This window comes from Stigmatopora argus, chromosome 7 (assembly GCF_051989625.1).
Source record: "Stigmatopora argus isolate UIUO_Sarg chromosome 7, RoL_Sarg_1.0, whole genome shotgun sequence".
Taxonomy (NCBI): Eukaryota; Metazoa; Chordata; class Actinopteri; order Syngnathiformes; family Syngnathidae; genus Stigmatopora; species Stigmatopora argus.
Window position 1 is genome coordinate 18,148,481 of NC_135393.1, and position 20,354 is coordinate 18,168,834.

Below are 20,354 nucleotides of genomic sequence, written 5' to 3' on the forward strand. Positions count from 1 at the left end.
ACAATACTATCTCGTTTTTTTAAGAAAAAAGCCTTACTATACTATGTCGTTTTTTAAAGAAAAAAGCCTTACTATACTATGTCGTTTTTTTAACAAAAAAAAATGTCGTTTTTTTTAACGAAAAAAGCCTTACTATACCATGTTGCTTTTTTCTTAAAATCAACATAGTATAGCAAGGCTTTTTTCTTAAAAATCGACAGTATAGTAAGGCTTTTTTTGGTAAAAACGACATAGTATAGTAAGGCTTTTTTTCCCGTAAAAAACGACATAGTATAGTAAGGCTTTTTTTTCCGTAAAAAACTACATAGTATAGTAAGGCTTTTTTTCGTAAAAAACAACATAGTATAGCAAGGCTTTTTTTGTAAAAAACAACATAGTATAGTAAGGCTTTTTTTTTCGTAAAAAACGACACAGTATAGCAAGTCTTTTTTTCTTAAAAAACAACATAGTATAGAAAGGCTTTTTTTGTAAAAAAAAAACGACATAGTATAGTAAGGCTTTTTTCGAAGAAAAAAAATACATAGTAAGGCTTTTTTTTCTTAAAAAACGCCATAGTATAGTAAGGCTATTTAATTTTACACTAAGTATCGTTCGGTAAATGCGTTTCGGTAGCTCCAGCAAGTTTAAGAACCACGAGCGTAGCACCTATAATTTCAGCAAAAGCAAAACTTCGACCTGTTTAGTGCACGATGAGTTTTTCCCGCAAATCCCGGGCTGGCGACCCCCGCTTAGGGACTCAACTCCCGTCAACCCCGACGTTCCCAAAAACGGCGTCGGCTACCTGAAGTTAATCCCGACGCACCGGTCGGTGTAAGTGAATTTGCGCGGCGGCTTGCATTATTTAAAGGGCGGGAATTATTTATCTGGGCTCCATTATTTATATTTAGACAAGTTAGCTGGTCCGCGGGGAGCAGGTCTCATTTTCAGCCTGCTATTTTGTAAACAGGCAGTCACACGGGCGACAGTTCCTCTGATTTCAAGAGACAGGCCTACTTAGGCAGAGTGATGCCTACCTTCAATTCAAATGGAAAGCCCATCCATTTTTCATGCTCATCTCCCGTGCGACGTTTGCGTTTGCCACGAGCGCTCCACTCCGCTTTCTCCCATGCGTGCCGTGCCGTTCTCTTTTTTTCCCCCTTTTTTTCTTCCTCCGCCAAATCTGGACGCTGGTAGGGTCACAAAAAACAAAAAAAATGCAGTCAAAGTAAGATGCGTAAAAGTGCAATTCAACTTCATTCAGTTCAGTTGTAAGTGGAAAAAATACATTGGAGGAGAAATTGCATAAAAGTTGGTCTTGCTGTTTAAATTTTTTTTTTTTTTTTTTTTAGCATTTGTGGGATATTTCAACCTAAACAATGCAGGAAGTTAAGTTCAGTCAATTGGAGTCACACTGAAAAGCTAATATTCGATGATGGAAAATGAAAAATCACATTTGGAACAAAAAAAAGTTGGTGTTAAAGTCAATAAATATTTTAACGCCAATTTTGAAAGCTGAAATTCAATTCAAGAGAGCAAAAAATTCAATTCCGAGCAAATCTTTGATGAAATTTATTTCATCTATTTCATTCATTTAATGTTCTAATCTAATCTAAATCTAGACCCCCAAATTCAACATAAAATTGCTCAAGTTAAAAAAAATGAAACATTTCTCCACCAAACTGAAAAATTGAACAACACCTAATCTCACTTATCATCACAAATCCAATTGTACTACTTTTTTAAAATTTCCAAATAGTTTTTTTTCGTACTTTTGACTGTACTCCATCTGTGTCAAAGTGGCGGCCCGGGGGCCAAATCTGGCCGGCCGCATCATTTTGTCTGGCCCGGGAAAGTCAATGATGAGTGCCGACTTTCTGTTTTAGGATCAAATAAAAATGAAGAGTATAGATGTATATTAAATTTCCTGATGTTCCCCCTTTTAAATCAATAATTGTAATTCTTTAATCCATTTTTTCTGTTTTTAGTTCAAAAATCATTTTGTAAAATCTAAAAATATATTTAAAAAAGCTAAAATAAACATTGTTTTAGATCTATAAAAAAACTGAATATTCAGGGTTTTTAATCCAGTTCTTTTAATCCATTTATTTAAAAAAAAAACTAAATATTATATCTAAAATGGTCCGGCCTACATGAAATCGAGTTGACGTTAATGCAGCCCGCGAACCCGAGTGTGACACCCCTGCTGTACTCGCACTGCCGCAACCCCCCAATTTCTCCTTCCAGAGGATCAATAACGCACAATCTCAATATTTTCTCAACCCATCGTCTGAAATCAGCGCTAAATAAAATAAAAAACGAGTATGAAACGTGCAGCGAAGCGAGCAAATCAAAGTTTGTTGGCCCTCGCCACTTGTCCAAATCTCGCCCGGCGACAAACATCGGTCGGCGAAGAAAGACGTCTGGCGTCTCCGGACCCGACAAGCGTTTCCCGCGGAACAAAATGGCTTTTCAAAGGGAATAACACAGGACGACATGTCGCGCGCGCCTCTTATTTTTTTCCCCTCCTTTCCGACCCGCATTAATTTTCAAAGGGGGCGTGTTTTATTTGATTTATTTATTTCGCCGGCGTCTCGGAAAAAAAAGAAACGCGGGTGTCAAAATGGCGGTGAAGAATTGATGAGGACAGAGCGCCGTCGGAAAAAGGGAAAGACGACTTTGGCGCCGATGAATTTTAATGTTCGCCCCACTCTTGACAATTCTTTGTCGCCCTTCTTCCTCTTTTCTTTGTCTTTGACATCCAAACAGACACGTGCGGCGGTGGTGGCGGCGGCGACGGGTACACACGGAGACGAAAGATGATGGAGGGAGAGCGAGCGGGCGGCGGCGGGCGATGGGTCGCTGGGGTGGGGGGTCTTTATCAAACATTCATCACAAATGTCTCTAATCCACTACTGCATTGTCAAGAAGATCTCATAAAGCACACATTGGAAATGGATTCTTCCCCTCACTGACTGCAGTCATTTTAGCGAGAAGATGGGACGGACGGGAGGGTCGGCATGGCAGCGGGCGAGCGGCGTTCGAGTGCCGTTCGGACTGCCGCCGGATTTGGCTTAAAAGTTAGTGTCGCTGGTCAACAACTTGAAACGAACGGGGAATTTTTTTTGTTATAATGATGTTATTTGGCGGGGCGGTGGAGGAGTGCTGAGTAGTATAGTAATAGTATAGTAAGGCCTTTTTCTTAAAAAACGACATGGTGTAGTAAGGCTTTTTTTGTAAAAAACGACATCGTATAAAAAAACGACATAGTATAGTAAAGCTTTTTTTCTTTAAAAAATGACATAGTATAGTAAGGCTTAAAAAATCTGACATAGTATAGTAAGGCTTTTTTTCTTTAAAAAATGACATAGTATAGTAAGGCTTTAAAAAAAAACGACATAGTATAGTAAGGCTTTTTTTGTAAAAAAACGACATAGTATAGTAAGGCTTTTTTCCTTAAAAAACGACATAGTATAGTAAGGCTTTTTTTCCTTAAAAAACGACATAGTATAGTAAGGCTTTTTTCTTAAAAAACGACATAGTATAGTAAGGCTTTAAAAAAAATGACATAGTATAGTAAGGCTTAAAAAAAATGACATAGTATAGTAAGGCTTAAAAAAACTGACATAGTATAGTAAGGCTTTTTTTCTTAAAAAAATGATATAGTATAGTAAGGCTTTAAAAAAAAAACGACATAGTATAGTAAGGCTTTTTTGTAAAAAAAAAACGACATAGTATAGTAAGGCTTTTTTCCTTAAAAAACGACATAGTATAGTAAGGCTTTTTCTTTGTAAAAAACGACATAGTATAGTAAGGCTTTTTACAAAAAAAAAACGACATAGTATAGTAAGGCTTTTTTCGTAAAAAACGACATAGTATAGTAAGGCTTTTTTCGTAAAAAAACGACATAGTATAGTAAGGCTTTTTTTGTAAAAAAAAAAAACGATATAGTATAGTAAGGCTTTTTTCCTTAAAAAACGACATAGTATAGTAAGGCTTTTTTCTTAAAAAACGACATAGTATAGTAAGGCTTTAAAAAAAAAAGACATAGTATAGTAAGGCTTAAAAAACCTGACATAGTATAGTAAGGCTTTTTTTCTTTAAAAAATGACATAGTATAGTAAGGCTTTAAAAAAAAAACGACATAGTATAGTAAGGCTTTTTACAAAAAAAAACGACATAGTATAGTAAGGCTTTTTTCGTAAAAAAACGACATAGTATAGTAAGGCTTTTTTCCTTAAAAAACGACATAGTATAGTAAGGCTTTTTTTCCTTAAAAAACGACATAGTATAGTAAGGCTTTTTTCTTAAAAAACGACATAGTATAGTAAGGCTTTAAAAAAAATGACATAGTATAGTAAGGCTTAAAAAAACTGACATAGTATAGTAAGGCTTTTTTTCTTAAAAAAATGATATAGTATAGTAAGGCTTTAAAAAAAAAACGACAGTATAGTAAGGCTTTTTTGTAAAAAAAAAACGACATAGTATAGTAAGGCTTTTTTCCTTAAAAAACGACATAGTATAGTAAGGCTTTTTCTTTGTAAAAAACGACATAGTATAGTAAGGCTTTTTACAAAAAAAAAACGACATAGTATAGTAAGGCTTTTTTCGTAAAAAACGACATAGTATAGTAAGGCTTTTTTCGTAAAAAAACGACATAGTATAGTAAGGCTTTTTTTGTAAAAAAAAAAACGATATAGTATAGTAAGGCTTTTTTCCTTAAAAAACGACATAGTATAGTAAGGCTTTTTTCTTAAAAAACGACATAGTATAGTAAGGCTTTAAAAAAAAAGACATAGTATAGTAAGGCTTAAAAAACCTGACATAGTATAGTAAGGCTTTTTTTCTTTAAAAAATGACATAGTATAGTAAGGCTTTAAAAAAAAAACTACATAGTATAGTAAGGCTTTTTACAAAAAAAAACGACATAGTATAGTAAGGCTTTTTTCGTAAAAAAACGACATAGTATAGTAAGGCTTTTTTCCTTAAAAAACGACATAGTATAGTAAGGCTTTTTTTCCTTAAAAAACGACATAGTATAGTAAGGCTTTTTTCTTAAAAAACGACATAGTATAGTAAGGCTTTAAAAAAAATGACATAGTATAGTAAGGCTTAAAAAAACTGACATAGTATAGTAAGGCTTTTTTTCTTAAAAAAATGATATAGTATAGTAAGGCTTTAAAAAAAAAACGACAGTATAGTAAGGCTTTTTTGTAAAAAAAAAACGACATAGTATAGTAAGGCTTTTTTCCTTAAAAAACGACATAGTATAGTAAGGCTTTTTCTTTGTAAAAAACGACATAGTATAGTAAGGCTTTTTACAAAAAAAAAACGACATAGTATAGTAAGGCTTTTTTCGTAAAAAACGACATAGTATAGTAAGGCTTTTTTCGTAAAAAAACGACATAGTATAGTAAGGCTTTTTTTGTAAAAAAAAAAACGATATAGTATAGTAAGGCTTTTTTCCTTAAAAAACGACATAGTATAGTAAGGCTTTTTTCTTAAAAAACGACATAGTATAGTAAGGCTTTAAAAAAAAAGACATAGTATAGTAAGGCTTAAAAAACCTGACATAGTATAGTAAGGCTTTTTTTCTTTAAAAAATGACATAGTATAGTAAGGCTTTAAAAAAAAAACTACATAGTATAGTAAGGCTTTTTACAAAAAAAAACGACATAGTATAGTAAGGCTTTTTTCGTAAAAAAACGACATAGTATAGTAAGGCTTTTCTTCCTTAAAAAAAACCACAGTATAGTAAGGCTTTTTTTCCTTAAAAAACGACATAGTATAGTAAGGCTTTAAAAAAATGACATAGTATAGTAAGGCTTTAAAAAAAAAAACGACATAGTATAGTAAGGGTTTTTACTAAAAAAAACGACATAGTATAGTAAGGCTTTTTTCGTAAAAAAACGACATAGTATAGTAAGGCTTTTCTTCCTTTAAAAAAAACAGTATAGTAAGGCTTTTTTTCCTTAAAAAAAACGACATAGTATAGTAAGGCTTTAAAAAAATGACATAGTATAGTAAGGCTTAAAAAACCTGACATAGTATAGTAAGGCTTTTTTTCTTAAAAAAATGACATAGTATAGTAAGGCTTAAAAAAAAAACGACATAGTATAGTAAGGCTTTTTACTAAAAAAAACGACATAGTATAGTAAGGCTTTAAAAAAAATGACATAGTATAGTAAGGCTTAAAAAACCTGACATAGTATAGTAAGGCTTTTTTTGTAAAAAAAAACCGACATAGTATAGTAAGGCTTTTTTCCTTAAAAAACGACATAGTATAGTAAGGCTTTTTTTCCTTAAAAAAACCCACATAGTATAGTAAGGCTTTTTTTCCTTAAAAAACGACATAGTATAGTAAGGCTTTTTTCTTAAAAAACGACATAGTATAGTAAGGCTTTAAAAAAAATGACATAGTATAGTAAGGCTTAAAAAACCTGACATAGTATAGTAAGGCTTTTTTTCTTTAAAAAATGACATAGTATAGTAAGGCTTAAAAAAAAAAAAACGACATAGTATAGTAAGGCTTTTTACAAAAAAAAACGACATAGTATAGTAAGGCTTTTTTCTTAAAAAACGACATAGTATAGTAAGGCTTTAAAAAAAATGACATAGTATAGTAAGGCTTAAAAAACCTGACATAGTATAGTAAGGCTTTTTTTCTTTAAAAAATGACATAGTATAGTAAGGCTTAAAAAAAAAAAACGACATAGTATAGTAAGGCTTTTTACAAAAAAAAACGACATAGTATAGTAAGGCTTTTTTCGTAAAAAAACGACATAGTATAGTAAGGCTTTAAAAAAAATGACATAGTATAGTAAGGCTTAAAAAACCTGACATAGTATAGTAAGGCTTTTTTTGTAAAAAAAACCGACATAGTATAGTAAGGCTTTTTTCCTTAAAAAACGACATAGTATAGTAAGGCTTTTTTTCCTTAAAAAAACCCACATAGTATAGTAAGGCTTTTTTTCCTTAAAAAACGACATAGTATAGTAAGGCTTAAAAAAAAAAAACGACAAAGTATAGTAAGGCTTTTTACAAAAAAAAAACGACATAGTATAGTAAGGCTTTTTTCGTAAAAAAACGACATAGTATAGTAAGGCTTTTCTTCCTTTAAAAAAACACAGTATAGTAAGGCTTTTTTTCCTTAAAAAACGACATAGTATAGTAAGGCTTTAAAAAAATGACATAGTATAGTAAGGCTTAAAAAACCTGACATAGTATAGTAAGGCTTTTTTCCTTAAAAAACGACATAGTATAGTAAGGCTTTTTTTCCTTAAAAAACAACATAGTATAGTAAGGATTTTTACTAAAAAAAAACGACATAGTATAGTAAGGCTTTTTTCGTAAAAAACGACATAGTATAGTAAGGCTTTTTTCGTAAAAAACTACATAGTATAGTAAAGCTTTTTTTCTTAAAAAACGACATAGAATAGTAAGGCTTTTTTTCCTCGTCCTAGCTGGACTTTGCCTGTTCTCCAGCTACTCTGGTTTTCTCCCACATCCCCAAAACATGCATGCTAAGCTAATGCTATCCAGCTAACACCATAAATCAGTGGCTAGCCAATTGAATGCTTTTATTGTCATTAAAAAAAGTATAATGAGATTAAAAGCTTCACCGCAAAGTGCACAAATATGAACAAACAAACAGACAAATAAATAATCAATACATCAGTCATAAATTTTAAATAAATCGTTATGGGGCTATTTAGCATACAGTTAGCATAGCATGTACGTCTTTAGGATGTTAGAGGAAACCAGAGTACCTGGAGAAAACCCAAGACCACGCAAAGTCGACACAGTCAGGACCTACCTGGGATCAAACCCTCGACCCCAAAACCATGTAGCCGGCACGCTAACCACTTGCACACACCAAGCTAATTAAAGACTCATAATCAAGGCTGTCAAACTCAGTTTGGTTGGGCGTCCAATCCATTTTGACTGGGGGGGACGGACATAAATCTTTAAGCATTTTCAAAAACAAACCAAACACACCTGAATATTTTACATCAAAAGTTGAATACTTGCTAAAAAGGCCTCAATCAAGTTTTATATTTGCAATCCAACTTTTTTTTAAATTATTCTAAAAAACGATCACTCACTCAGTCCAATTTCAAACAGATTGTACAAACTTTTCTCGGGGGGACTTTGTGCATTAACTTGTGTAAGTGTTGTGTCACACAGCCTGTTTTACATTTTTAAAAACACACAAACACACACACTCATACACACAACACATGGCGAGTAAATTATTGACATGATCTTGTCTAAAAACCAGCCTGCCTCTTGTAAACAAGTGTAATTTGCGCGGGCCCGGCGTAAAATACCGCATGTCCGCGTGTAATTTAAACATCATTTATTTATCCGGGGCCCCTCCCGGGGGGCACGGACAAGTGAGAGTCGCTCTGTGTTGGATTTCACCCACCAAAAAAACAAGCAACAAATAAACAAACAAACAAAAATTGAATTTTAACTGTTCGTAACGAAAAAAACGCGAATTATATTAGCGGTGTCATTAACTCAGCACAAAGGGCGGTTGGTAGGTTGCCCCGCCCACTTTTTCCGATCCACTGGAGGGAGACGCCTCTCATGAGGGAGGAGTCTAGTCTATTAAAATTAAAAACAAAGTAGAAAAACTACTAAAATCATCTGATCTAATCGTCTCAAAAGTGTTATATATTTTAATAAATTGATTTTTATTTAAAATATCCAGCTTGATTTTAGTTTTTAAGGATAAATGTTTAGTCCTGAAAAACAACTTCCAAAGTTAAAAGACAAAAAGCTACTTTTGGCCTCAAAAGTGGAAGATTTTTTTAAAAATGATTCATATTTAAAATATTTTTTTAAATGTATTCATATTTAAAATATTGTTTAAAATTTATTTATATTTAAAATATTATTTTTACATATATTCATATTTAAAATATTTTTTAAAATGTATTCATATGTAAAATATTTTTTTTAATTTATTTATATTTAAAATATTTTTTTTAATTTATTTATATTTAAAATATTTTTTGAAATGTATTCATATTTAAAATATTTTTTTAAATTTATTCATATTTAAAATATTTTTAAAATTTTTGTGTTTGTGTGTTTTTAATTAAAAAAACCTTTTTCCCTTCTAATGTCTGCCTTTTTTGATAGCCCTTATCCCATTTTTGGCAACTTATCATCGGAATGATACCATAAAAGAGGTAAATATGAATAAATAAAATGTATCAGGCGGATTTTCAACACTTTTTTTGTAAATTGAGAGCAGATTTTCACATTTGGGCATTTCTTAACCTGAATATTTTGTATGTAGAGGTATTGGTAAGTAGAGACGTTTGTAAGTAGAGGTACGGCTGTCGTGCCATAAAGGAGCCCAATATGCCGAAAAACGGAGATTTTAAACGGCCATGTCGCCCGGAGGAAAATCCGTCCAGCCAAATCCGGCATGTGTCCCTCCCCAAAAAAGCGCCGTTGACTTTGTCGGCGCCGATAACGACGCCGTTTCCCGTTAAGGGCGGCCCCGTGGCAACCCCTCGTCCCGCTTTCCGTCGTCTTATTTAGCGCTCCTCGCTAATTATTCATAGGCGCTTTGAAAGTTCGGGGTGACACGCAAAGCGCATTATCCTCCGCGTCGACTAACGAGCGCCGACCTCATGAGTTTTTAATCGGGCGCCAGTTGGGGACCAGATGCGCGCTCAGACGCCGGATCCGAGCGTCTCGGCGGACACGGAAGACTTTGGCTTTTGTTTAGAGCGGGGTGACACGCAAAAAAGAAGAAATAGGGCTTTGTTTTTTTTGTTGAATGAGAATGGGATCCATTTTGTGCTAATTTGCCGTTTTTGGCAGGGTTAGGTTGCGTATGTCGGACTGGCCTCTTAAATTTTAAGTCGGAATGTAAAGTGGTTTGAAGATATGGTAAAATTAGGATTTTTACAAAAAAATTGGGGCCAGTTTTTGGGCAGCATTTGGATTTAGGAGCAGTTTTTAACCCTTTGGCGCACAGTCGCCGTTACAATGATCAAAAGTTAGCATTAGCTTAATTCAATGTGTATAAGTGCCTTTGCCAATGCGGATTTTGGGGGAGATTTTAGGGGAAATTGAGAAATATTTTTAACTTTTTGGTGAAATGTTACGTTGTTTTGGGTTCATGTTTGGTTTGTTTAGGTTATTTTATGTTGATGGAGCAATTTTGAGTGGACAAATTGACTTTTGGTGGAAATTTTTGCTTGTGATTAGGTTCTTTTTTGGTGAAATTCCTGCAATTTTGGGTCAATTTTTCCCAGAATTTATGGTAGAATTAACATTTTTTTAATAATTGGGGAGTTTTTGAGTCATGAAATGCTAAGCTAGTTACGACAAGAAAAGTGGCATTTTTTTTTAGCATTTCTGAAATATTTCAACCAAAACAATGCAATCAATGGCTCGAATTTTGGGACAATTTCATGTGGAAATTTCAAGTTTTAGGCCAAAATTGGAGTGCAAACTTTGGGTGATATTTACGTTTGCTGACATGGATTCTAAATGTTTCTTAACCAAAAATATAGTGGATCCATTATTTCGGTATAATCATTCCGTGGGCACCTTAGAGGAGACCCCCACAGCCCCGTCCGGCCCCCCCACCACTCCTCTCCCACGAAGAAATGAATAAATTATAGGTGATATGGAACGCGACGGAGTAGAAAGGCGTGATTATTCTTTGCTCGGCTGAGGTCTCAAAGTGCCTCTAAAAGCACGGAAGACTTGGTGTCACTTTGCCGGATGAAAGGCGGACCTTCTTTGTCCTCCGGACGGATTGTTTTACTCGTGACCCATGTCCGCTCCAGTTAAGCCGTCGTATATTTTGATTTGAAAAGCGCCAATGCGAGACGTTAATTACGAAAAATAAAAGGCTGCTGCCCCCCAAAATATAAGAAATTCCACTACGGATAAAAAAAAAATCCACATTTAGTGTAAAAAAGTTAAAAACTTCGAATTCCAAACCAAAATTTCAAGAAAAAAACTTTTTTTTTCAGTGTATGTATAGAAAAAAAAAATTGGTCCAGTGTACACGTGGTTTGAGCATTGGCCTCACAGTTCTGGGTTCGATCCCAGCGTGTTATGTGGAGTTTGATCTCCCCGGGCGGCTAACCTTACCTATGATTGGTCATTCTTTGTCCGGCCTCCAATTCAGGGTGTCCGCACGGATAGGCTCCAGCACCCCCAAATCAATAGGAAATGCTCCAAAATTTCCATCAAGTCACCCGTCGTACCTCCCCTGAAATGACAAAGAAGCGACACAAAATGAACATACAGACCATAATATACGTCCAATTCCATTCAACTGGCTGTGTATGCTTATCTTTCAGCGCCATTGACGGCAATAGACGTCCAATCCACTTTGACGAATGAACAAATGTCAAAATGCGGCCTCGCCAACCCAACACACTTTGACACCCCTGATGTAAAGCCTTTTTATTTTTGGGACTCCGCCTCCTCTTGCCCCTCCCCCCCCTCCAGCTGCTGCCCGTGGTGAGTCCTGAGGGCCGGTGACCTTTTCACACAGCCTCGGGACAAAGTGGCTTGCCCCGGAGCGACAAGTCGCCCCGTTTTACCTTTCTTTCCAAGACGAGCCCACTTACTTGTGCTGCCCCCCCCCCCCCCTTCCACAACCCCCCCCCCCCCCCCCCCCCGAGCAGGCCGGCCGGGCCTCATTAGGAGCGCCATGACGAAACCGGGCGAAAGACCCGATGATCGCAACTCGTCTCGTCGTTCTTAAATCATGGATGACCTTTCACCCCCCCTGTATTTTTTCCCCCGCCATCTCTCTTTTTTTTTTTAACTCCTACCGCGCAATTGTTACTCGGACCGCTCGCAAAGAGGCATGAAAGTTTAACACCCGCGACTGGATGGTTTTCGTCATATTTGGCGTAAATTCGGGCTCACGCAACTTTTGGGCCGCTCGTGTTATTTGGCGTTGTTAAAGTAACGTGCGGGCCAGAAATCTTTCTTTATTGTTGTTATTTGTGCAGCTTTAAATCTCATTATACTTGTATAATGACAATAAAAAACACTCATGGTTGAGTGCTAGATGTCCAATTGATTTGGATTGGGATACAGTATTTGTATATATTATATGAAAAATTGAAAAATGTAGAAAAATAGGCAATTTGCTGGTTCAGGGTGTCCGTAGTTAGCTGGGATAGGCTCCAGCACCCCCCTGCAAACCCTTGTGAAGATAAGCATGGTTGTAGAAAAATACAACACAAACCTGAGATGCATAAAAAGTGAAAGAAAATATTAGTTAAAATAAATAAGAAAATTAGAAAAAAATATTATGTATTCCTGATTGGCAGTTTGGAGTTACTGGGATAGGCTCCAGCACCCCCTGGGACCCTCGTGAGGATAAGCAGTTAAGAAAAAAATGAATGAATGTAGAAAAATGCAATAGAAAGTTGAGGAAATGCAAAAAATTGATGAAAAATAGGAGTTAAAATAAATAAGAACATCTAAAAAAATACTTACGTATTCCTTATTGGCGGTCTGTAGTTAGCTAGGATAGGCTCCAGCACCCCCAATAATCCCTGTGAAGATAAACGATATGGAAAATGAATGAATGTAGAAAAATACGACATAAAGGCTGAGATACACCAAAAAATAAAAGAAAATACAGAAATCTGATGAAAAATATTACTTTAAATAAATACGAAAATCTAAAAAAAATTAATCGTCATCTCAATTCACCGCAAAAGACCAAACCTGATTGGACGCCCATCATCGTCAATGGCGAACAAAGCGTGAAACGCAAATTCAAGCACAGTCGAGTTATTATTCCCCTTTTTTTTTTATTGCGGGTGCATTATCATATCTTTGGTCTTATTAACCTTTTTGCTGGAATATTTGGCACATACGGAGCTCATGAAACATTAACGCACACTACTCCCCCGTATGAAAAATTAAGAAAGCAAAAGTTTTATTAACCTGTCGTCATACTAATAACAATAATAATCACGGGCGGCGCCGTCCCTTTTTTTTGCACATGAAAGCGTTTGCGTCGCATAATGAAGTGGCGTCCATGAACCCGCCTTTAATATAACATTAGCTTTTCCCCCTTAAAACGGCTTTGTCGTCGAATTACGCTTTTAACGCGGGGCGCAAACTTGGGCGCCCCGCGGAAATGCCGCCGCTTCCTAATTACCAGCCGCGAAGGCCTCTTTTTTTTACGAATACATTAAAAATGGCCGCCGCGTTGACCTCCATAGGTGCGCTTGATGCGCAACACCAAAAGTGCCTTTTTAATTATTTAAAGGGACAGTCGCTATAATGCCGGCGCTCGTCACGCCTGGTCGCTCGTTCGCCCGTGACATTTTTTTTTTTAGACGTTTGGGCTATTCGGGTGTGTCGGCGTCGAAAAAAAAAACATGGAGGAGAGGTTACGCTTTTGATTCTTTTGGCGGTTTGCGTGATCGGGGCCGTGGAGGACGGGGGCGGAGCTAGCGGGAGTTCAGGTTGCGGTGTGCATGTAAGTGTGGATGTCCGATCTGTTTGAGGGGAGAGGGATGGCAGAGGTGGGTTAGGGATATAGATATATTTTACTGTTTTTATTTATTTTTCTATATGAAGGTATAAAGTAAAAAGGAAGAATTTGGAGTCCGGATCAATCAAAGCACCCACGATTACTGAAGGCATCGTTTTAGGCCACGCCCCCCCACGTCTAATTGAGGCAAAATACGTGAAATTGAAATTAAAAAAATCTAAAAGCAATATATATATGAAGTTAATTTTTAGGTGTATTTGTATAAATACAAGTTTGTTTAAAAAAAAAAAACTAACCGTTTGGGAATGCCTTTTAGGCCACGCCCCCACGTCTAATAGAGCCCAAATATGTAAAACTGAAAAAATAATAATCTAAAAGCAAAAAATATATATATCTATCTATCTGAAGGTAATTTTTAGGTCTATTTATTTAAATACAAGTTTGTTAAAAAAACAATAACCGTTTGGGAATGCCTTTTAGGCCACGCCCCCACGTCTAATAGAGCCAAAATATGTGAAAGTGAAACAAATTTAATCTAAAAGCAAAAAAATATATCTATCTATCTGAAGGTAATTTTTAGGTGTATTTGTTTAAATACACGTTTGTTAAAAAAAAAAAACTTAATGTACAGTTAAAAAAAAAAATATTTTTTTGCATTCATTCTTTTTTACAAAACTTGGAGATGGATGTCACTTTACAAACAAAAATCTGAAGGTGACTTTTTATGTATGTTTTTATGGTTAAAAAAATCAAGAACTAATCTTAAATGTACAATTTAAAAAAAAATACAAAAAATAATAATCCCAATTTCCACCATTGAATTTTTGGCGTCCCAAAGCGGACCCATTTTGGACCATTGGGGTGTTGGAGCTAATTATTTTTTTACACTTTCCCATTAAGGCACGAGCCGTGTCTTTTCTGTGTCCGCGGGCGATGAGCTCGTCGGCGCAAATACGTCAAAAGGCGTGTCGCTTCGCCGCCGCCGCCATTAATCCGCCGCGCCCGCCTTCAATTATTAAGGCCGGCCATCTTGGGCGGGCGCGAGATTTAAAGGCCGTTAATGTTTCCCCATCAAACCATTTGAGGCCGATCCGGCTCGGTGATGAAAAGGCGCTCCCCTCGCCGCGGGGTCTTCGGGGTGGGGGGGTCTCCTCGTGACCGGCAGGCGCCTTTTTCCACGCCCGAGCGATCGGTGGGCGGGAGGGGGCCTGAAATATTCAGCGGCTATCGCGACGCCATCGTTCATTAAGTTAAGTCGTTCCGGGTCACTTCCCGTTGATTCGGGGGAAATTATAGGTCACTTTCAGCTGGTTTTAGGGCAATTACGGGTCATTTCCTGTTGATTTTGGAGCAATTATAGGTCACATCCTGTTGATTTTTTTTGGGTGTCCTCCAGTTTGTTCGGTAGAAAGAGTTTAGGGCAATTCCGGGTTACTTTGCGTTGATTTGGGGGAAATTATGTCACTTTCTGGTGGTTTTAGGGCAATTATGGGTCATTTCCTGTTGGTTTTGGAGCAGTTCCAGGTCACATCTTGTTGATTTTGGATTAATTACAGGTCACTTCCTATTTTATTTTATTTTTTTGTTTTTCCATTTTTTTCGTAAATAGATTTTGGGGCAATTTTGGGTCATTTGCTGTTGATTTTGAGGGAAATTACAGGTCACTTTCTGGTGGTTTTAGGGCAATTCCGGGTCATTTCCTGTTGATTTGCGGGATATTACAGGTCACTTCCTATTAATTTTTTGTGTCTTCCATTTTGTTTCGTAAAAAGAGTTTGGGGAAATTTCGTGTCATTTTCTCTGAATTTGTGGGAAATTACAGGTCATTTCCTGTTGATTTTAGGGCAATTCCGGGTCATTTCCTGTTGATTTTAGGGCAATTATGGGTCATTTCCTGTTGATTTTTGATTAATTACAGGTCACGGCCTATTGTTTTTTTGTCTCTTCCATTTTTTTTTTCGTAAATAGACTTTGGGGCAATTTCCTCTCGAATTGTGGGAAATTACAGGTCACATCCTGTTGATTTTAGGGCAATTGCGGGTCATTTCCTGTTGATTTTGGAGCAGTTCTAGGTCATTTGCCATTGATTTAGGGGAACTTACAGGTCACTCTAAAGGAGTTAAACATGATTTACCTGCAATCCAATGAGTAACTAACTCTACTAACGACATCCCCCTCCACCCCCGGGTCTCGATGGACCACCGAGAACCCCCCCCCCCCGGCCCCCCCACTTCCACCTCTAATGGACCAGCCGGCGACGTCGAAGGAACGCAGACGAAAGCGAGAGCGACGGGGGCCCCCGACGCTCGTCGACGGAGACGACAAGCGACATGTCGGGGAACGGGGCGGCGCCGGCTAATCCGACGTGATCGGCGGAAGATTTTGAATATTTAAATAGGCCGGCAGAAGTTGCTAATTAAATGATAAGTCGTGCTTGAAAAGCAAAAAGTGCACGTGTTGTGGGAGCCTGAATTATTCAGCGACGCCCCATATCTCATCTTTCTCTTAACCTGCAGACAAATGGCACTTGCGACGGGGCTTTTTACATCTCTATTGGGGGTACGGTGTGGGGGGGGGGTTGTGGGTTAGGCTCCCGGGGAACGAGACGGGATCCAGTCTGGGAGGGGGGAGGGGACGTCAAGGTCCAAATCTAGACAGACCCAACGAGCTACGAATTAAGCGGCGCTAAAAAAAAAAGTCAGTACAGTCGGGAGGTGGAGCTTCAAAAAATTATGCTGTGGGCGTCCTATCTGTTTGGACTGGGAGGGATGGCAATGATGGTAGTCATTTTGATTTGACTACGAATTTGAATGGAAAATAATTTGCATTCTCAATTTTTTTTTAGATTATTTATGTACTTTTTGGGGTACTGTTTGCTAATTTTGCTAATTATTGCAATACATGTTATGTATATTTATCCGATTTGTTTAAGTGTCATTTGTGATATTATTGATTTGACTTGGTTGAATTTAATGGAAAAGAATTTGCAACGGGTTGCCATGATTAAATATTTCCTGCCAATTTTTGGGGGGGATTATTTTTATACTTTTTAATATGTTTTGGAGGTTACTGTAAGACATTGCTATTTATTGGAATACATATTATATATTTATCTGATTTGTTTAAGTGTCATCTGTTATAAAATTGATATGATTTCATTGAATTTAATGGAAAATAATTAGCAACGGGTTGCCATGATGAAATATTTCCTGCACATTTTGTTATACTTTTTAAAAAGTAATTTGGGATACTATATAGATTGCTAATGATTGTAAGACATATATTTATCTGATTTGTTTAAGTGTCATTTGTAATCATATTGATTTGACTTGGTTGAATTTAATGGAAAATAATTTGTAACGGGTTGCCATGATTAAATATTTCCTGCCAATTTTCTTTTTCTTTTTTGATTATTTTTATATTTTATAAAAAATAATTTGGGATACTGTATAGATTGCTAATGATGGTAAGACATTTATATTTATCTGATTTGTTTAAGGGTTATTTGTAGTAAAATTGATTTGACTTCATTGAATTTAATGGAAAATAATTTGCGATGGGTTGCCATGATGAAATAGTTCCTGCATTTTTTAAAATACTTTTTAAAAAGTCATTTGGGGTACTATATAGATTGCTAATTATTGTAATACATGTATATGTATCTGATTTGTTCAAGTGGTATTTGTAATCATATTGATTCTATCGATAATTATTATGCCTACATTTTAGAGATGTTTTTTCTTTTATTTTGATAATTACTGGATATTAACCAAAGTAAACAAAAAAAATCAAACTACATTTATAATGTTACATTATTCTTGAAATGTGGTTAGTATAAAAATGCAACAAAAGCACTTTTTTGGGATTTGGCTAAGAATCCCTTGCTAAATTAAACATCAAAACTGACAATAAACATCCCTAAAACTCAAAGTAATGTCTTTCTCAAGACCTAAAATTGTATCTCGGTCCAAAACCCAGCCAACCCTTGACATGACAAATACTTCCCAACATACTACATCATCTTCATCCTCCTCCTTCTCACCTGCTTATTAAATCTCCCCAAACTAAAAAAGTTTATTAATGAACAGGCCTTTAAAGGATGTATGAGACGCTCACAATATCCAGCCCAAGCGTGAAATATTAAGCACGGCCGCCTTTCATATTAATGGCAAAATTACACATCCACACGTGCTACGTCGGAGGGATTCAATTAGTGGCGGGTGTCCGACATCGACGGACGGCGCCTTCGTGTCGAGCATATAAATGTACTCATGGCTCCGGGTTACAAGATTTTCATTCGTTATCTGGCGTGGATTTTTTTTGTCCCGGGCCAGGTACGTTGGCTCGGGGCTACTCGCCCCGTGGCGTTATTCCCGGGATTACATTTTTGATGGGAACTAATTAGACGGACCCTGAAATTCCTCCAGACTCTTGCGTCTTGGCAACCGTGCCCATCACTTATTGAGAAGCACCAGCATCCTAAAAAATAAAAAAACATGGCGCTTTCTCGGAATCGATCGCTTCGTTCGCAGTTACGTGCCCTCAAACTAAATCAAGTGGCCGAATTCCACTTTTTGTTTCATGAAAGCTCCAAAATATATATTATTATTTTTTGGGGGGATAGTTTTTTATTTTTATTCAATACATGTTTTCTATTAGATTAGATTAGATAACTTTATTCATCCTGTATTTGGGAAATTTCACTGTCACAGTAGCAAGAGGGTGAGACTACAGACACAGCAAAAGACACCCTAGACATAAATAAATAGGTCACAAATAAGTTAATAAATTAAAGTATGATCTATATGAAAAGAAAAAGGCCATATTTAAGATTTTTTCAAGATAGACCTCCAATCCATTTTGCGTGGGTCTTCTCCGGGTACTCCGGTTTCTCCCACAATCCAAAAACAGGGATGCTAAGCTTATTGAAGACTCTAAAGCACATGTGTCAAAGTGGCAGCCCGGGGGCCAAATCTAGCCCGCCGCATCATTTTGTGTGGCCCGGGAAAGTAAATCATGAGTGCCTACTTTCTGTTTTAGGATCAAATTAAAATGAAGAGTATAGATGTATATTCAATTTCCTGATTTCCCCTTTTAAATCAATAATTGTCATTTTTAAATCAATTTTTCCTGTGTTTTTAGTTCAAAAATCATTTTGTAAAATCTAAAAATATATTTAAAAAAAGCTAAAATAAACATTGTTTAAGATCTATAAAAAACGGAATATTCAGGGCTTTTAATCCAGTTCTTTTAATCAATTTATTAAAAATATCTAAATATTATATCTAAAATGGTCCCGCCCACGTGAAATCAAGTTGACGTTAAAGTGGCCCGCGAACCAACCCGAGTCTGACACCCCTGCTCTAAATTGACGAGCGATTGGTTGTCCTTTGTCTCCTCGTACCCTGCCATTTGCCGGTCACCTATTGAGAGTCAGCCGGCGGGACAGGCTCCAGCACCCTCGGCGGTCGGGAAAACCAATGAACGGGAAGGAACAGACATTTGCCCCGCGTTATTTGTCACGTGCCCGCCTACGGGACGTCCCGCTCCGCCTCCGGCGTGACACAAGTGGAGAAACGGAATAGAATAACCTCCTTTAAGTGTGCTAATTTTTGTTGACGGTAAAGAAACACCTCCCGACGTTCCTGATTAAAGAAGTGGCGCGACTCGGGTGACAAGCGCGCATGATTCATTGATGGCAAACAGCGGAATTTGTGCACGTGGCTTTGAATAATGTTCAAAAAGCGGCGGCCTGTAATAAAAAAAGCGCGGCAAGAAATTGCGCCTCATTAACATTTCATGGCTAAATTCTCTTTCATAGCGAGGAGCCGAGCGATATAGGCCGTCACCATCCATCAGGTGTCCAGAGAAAGCCGGATGACACGCCGAAAAAGGGATGGGGAATACCAAGGCGGCTTTGGGCTTGTCACTTTGCCCGTGTTCGCCTTTAAGCCGACGCCGTTCGCAAATGTGGCGGCTTTCAAACACTTCTGAGGCGGCGAGGGGGGGAAAGCGGGTTTCTATCACACAACCTTCGCTTGACGGGAGCCACGGGAGGCGACAAAAAAAAACCACGAGTTGTCGCTTGTGATTTGTCAGCGTCGTCGCGTGACCAAATCGGGCTGGTTTAAATGCACGACAATATCGGAATTGAAGCCAAATGAGAATGTCAATACTGTTATGGACAATTTAGGCCGGCCCACTTATTTATTTTTGATTCATTCATTGGCTTAACACTGCAAATTTTCATCTTGCTCAAAAACAACATGGCTAACCAATGGCTATCATGTGGTTAGCGCAAGGGTGTCGGACTCGGGTTGGTTCGCGGGCCGCTTTAACGTCAACTTGATTTCACCTGGGCCGGACCATTTTAGATATAATATTTAGATTTTTAAAAAAATAAATGGATTAAAAGAACTGGATTAAAAACCCTGAATATTCCGTTTTTTATATATCTAAAACAATGTTTATTTTAGCTTTTTTAAAATTATTTTTAGATTTTACAAAATGATTTTTGAAGTAAAAACACAGAAAAAATGATAATGATTGATTTAAAAGGGTAAAAATCAGGAAATTGAATATACATCTCTACTCTTCATTTGAATTTGATCCTAAAACAGAAAGTCGGCACTCATGATTTACTTTCCTGGGCCACACAAAATGATGCGGCGGGCCAGATTTGGCCCCTGGGCCGCCACTTTGACACATTTGGGCTAACCAATGGCTAACATGTGGCTAACCAATTTTGCCATTGTTCTACCTCACTTCATTTTTACTGTATGTTAATCTTTATCCCAGCTGTGTGAAGTTTCCATGTTCTACCCAGGCTTGCGTGGGTTCCCTCCGGGTACTCCGTTTCCCTCCCACC

General features: G+C 37.0%; 1 protein-coding gene across 12 annotated transcripts in view; it reads right to left on the reverse strand.

Moving 5' to 3' along the window:
* Nucleotides 1-20,354, reverse strand: part of LOC144077528 (uncharacterized) — a 178,492-nt gene that overhangs the window by 4,985 nt on the left and 153,153 nt on the right. For all 12 annotated transcript variants that reach the window (XR_013301033.1, XR_013301035.1, XR_013301034.1 and 9 more), the window contains 3 exons: nucleotides 12,475-12,533; nucleotides 11,107-11,227; nucleotides 1,014-1,166 (listed from right to left, as the gene is read on the reverse strand). Coding sequence is in view for 6 of the 12 variants with exons in the window: in XM_077605330.1 (XP_077461456.1) it covers nucleotides 12,503-12,533 (31 nt within the window). In the remaining 6 variants the exon portion in view is untranslated. The remainder of the gene's footprint in view (nucleotides 1-1,013; nucleotides 1,167-11,106; nucleotides 11,228-12,474; nucleotides 12,534-20,354) is intronic.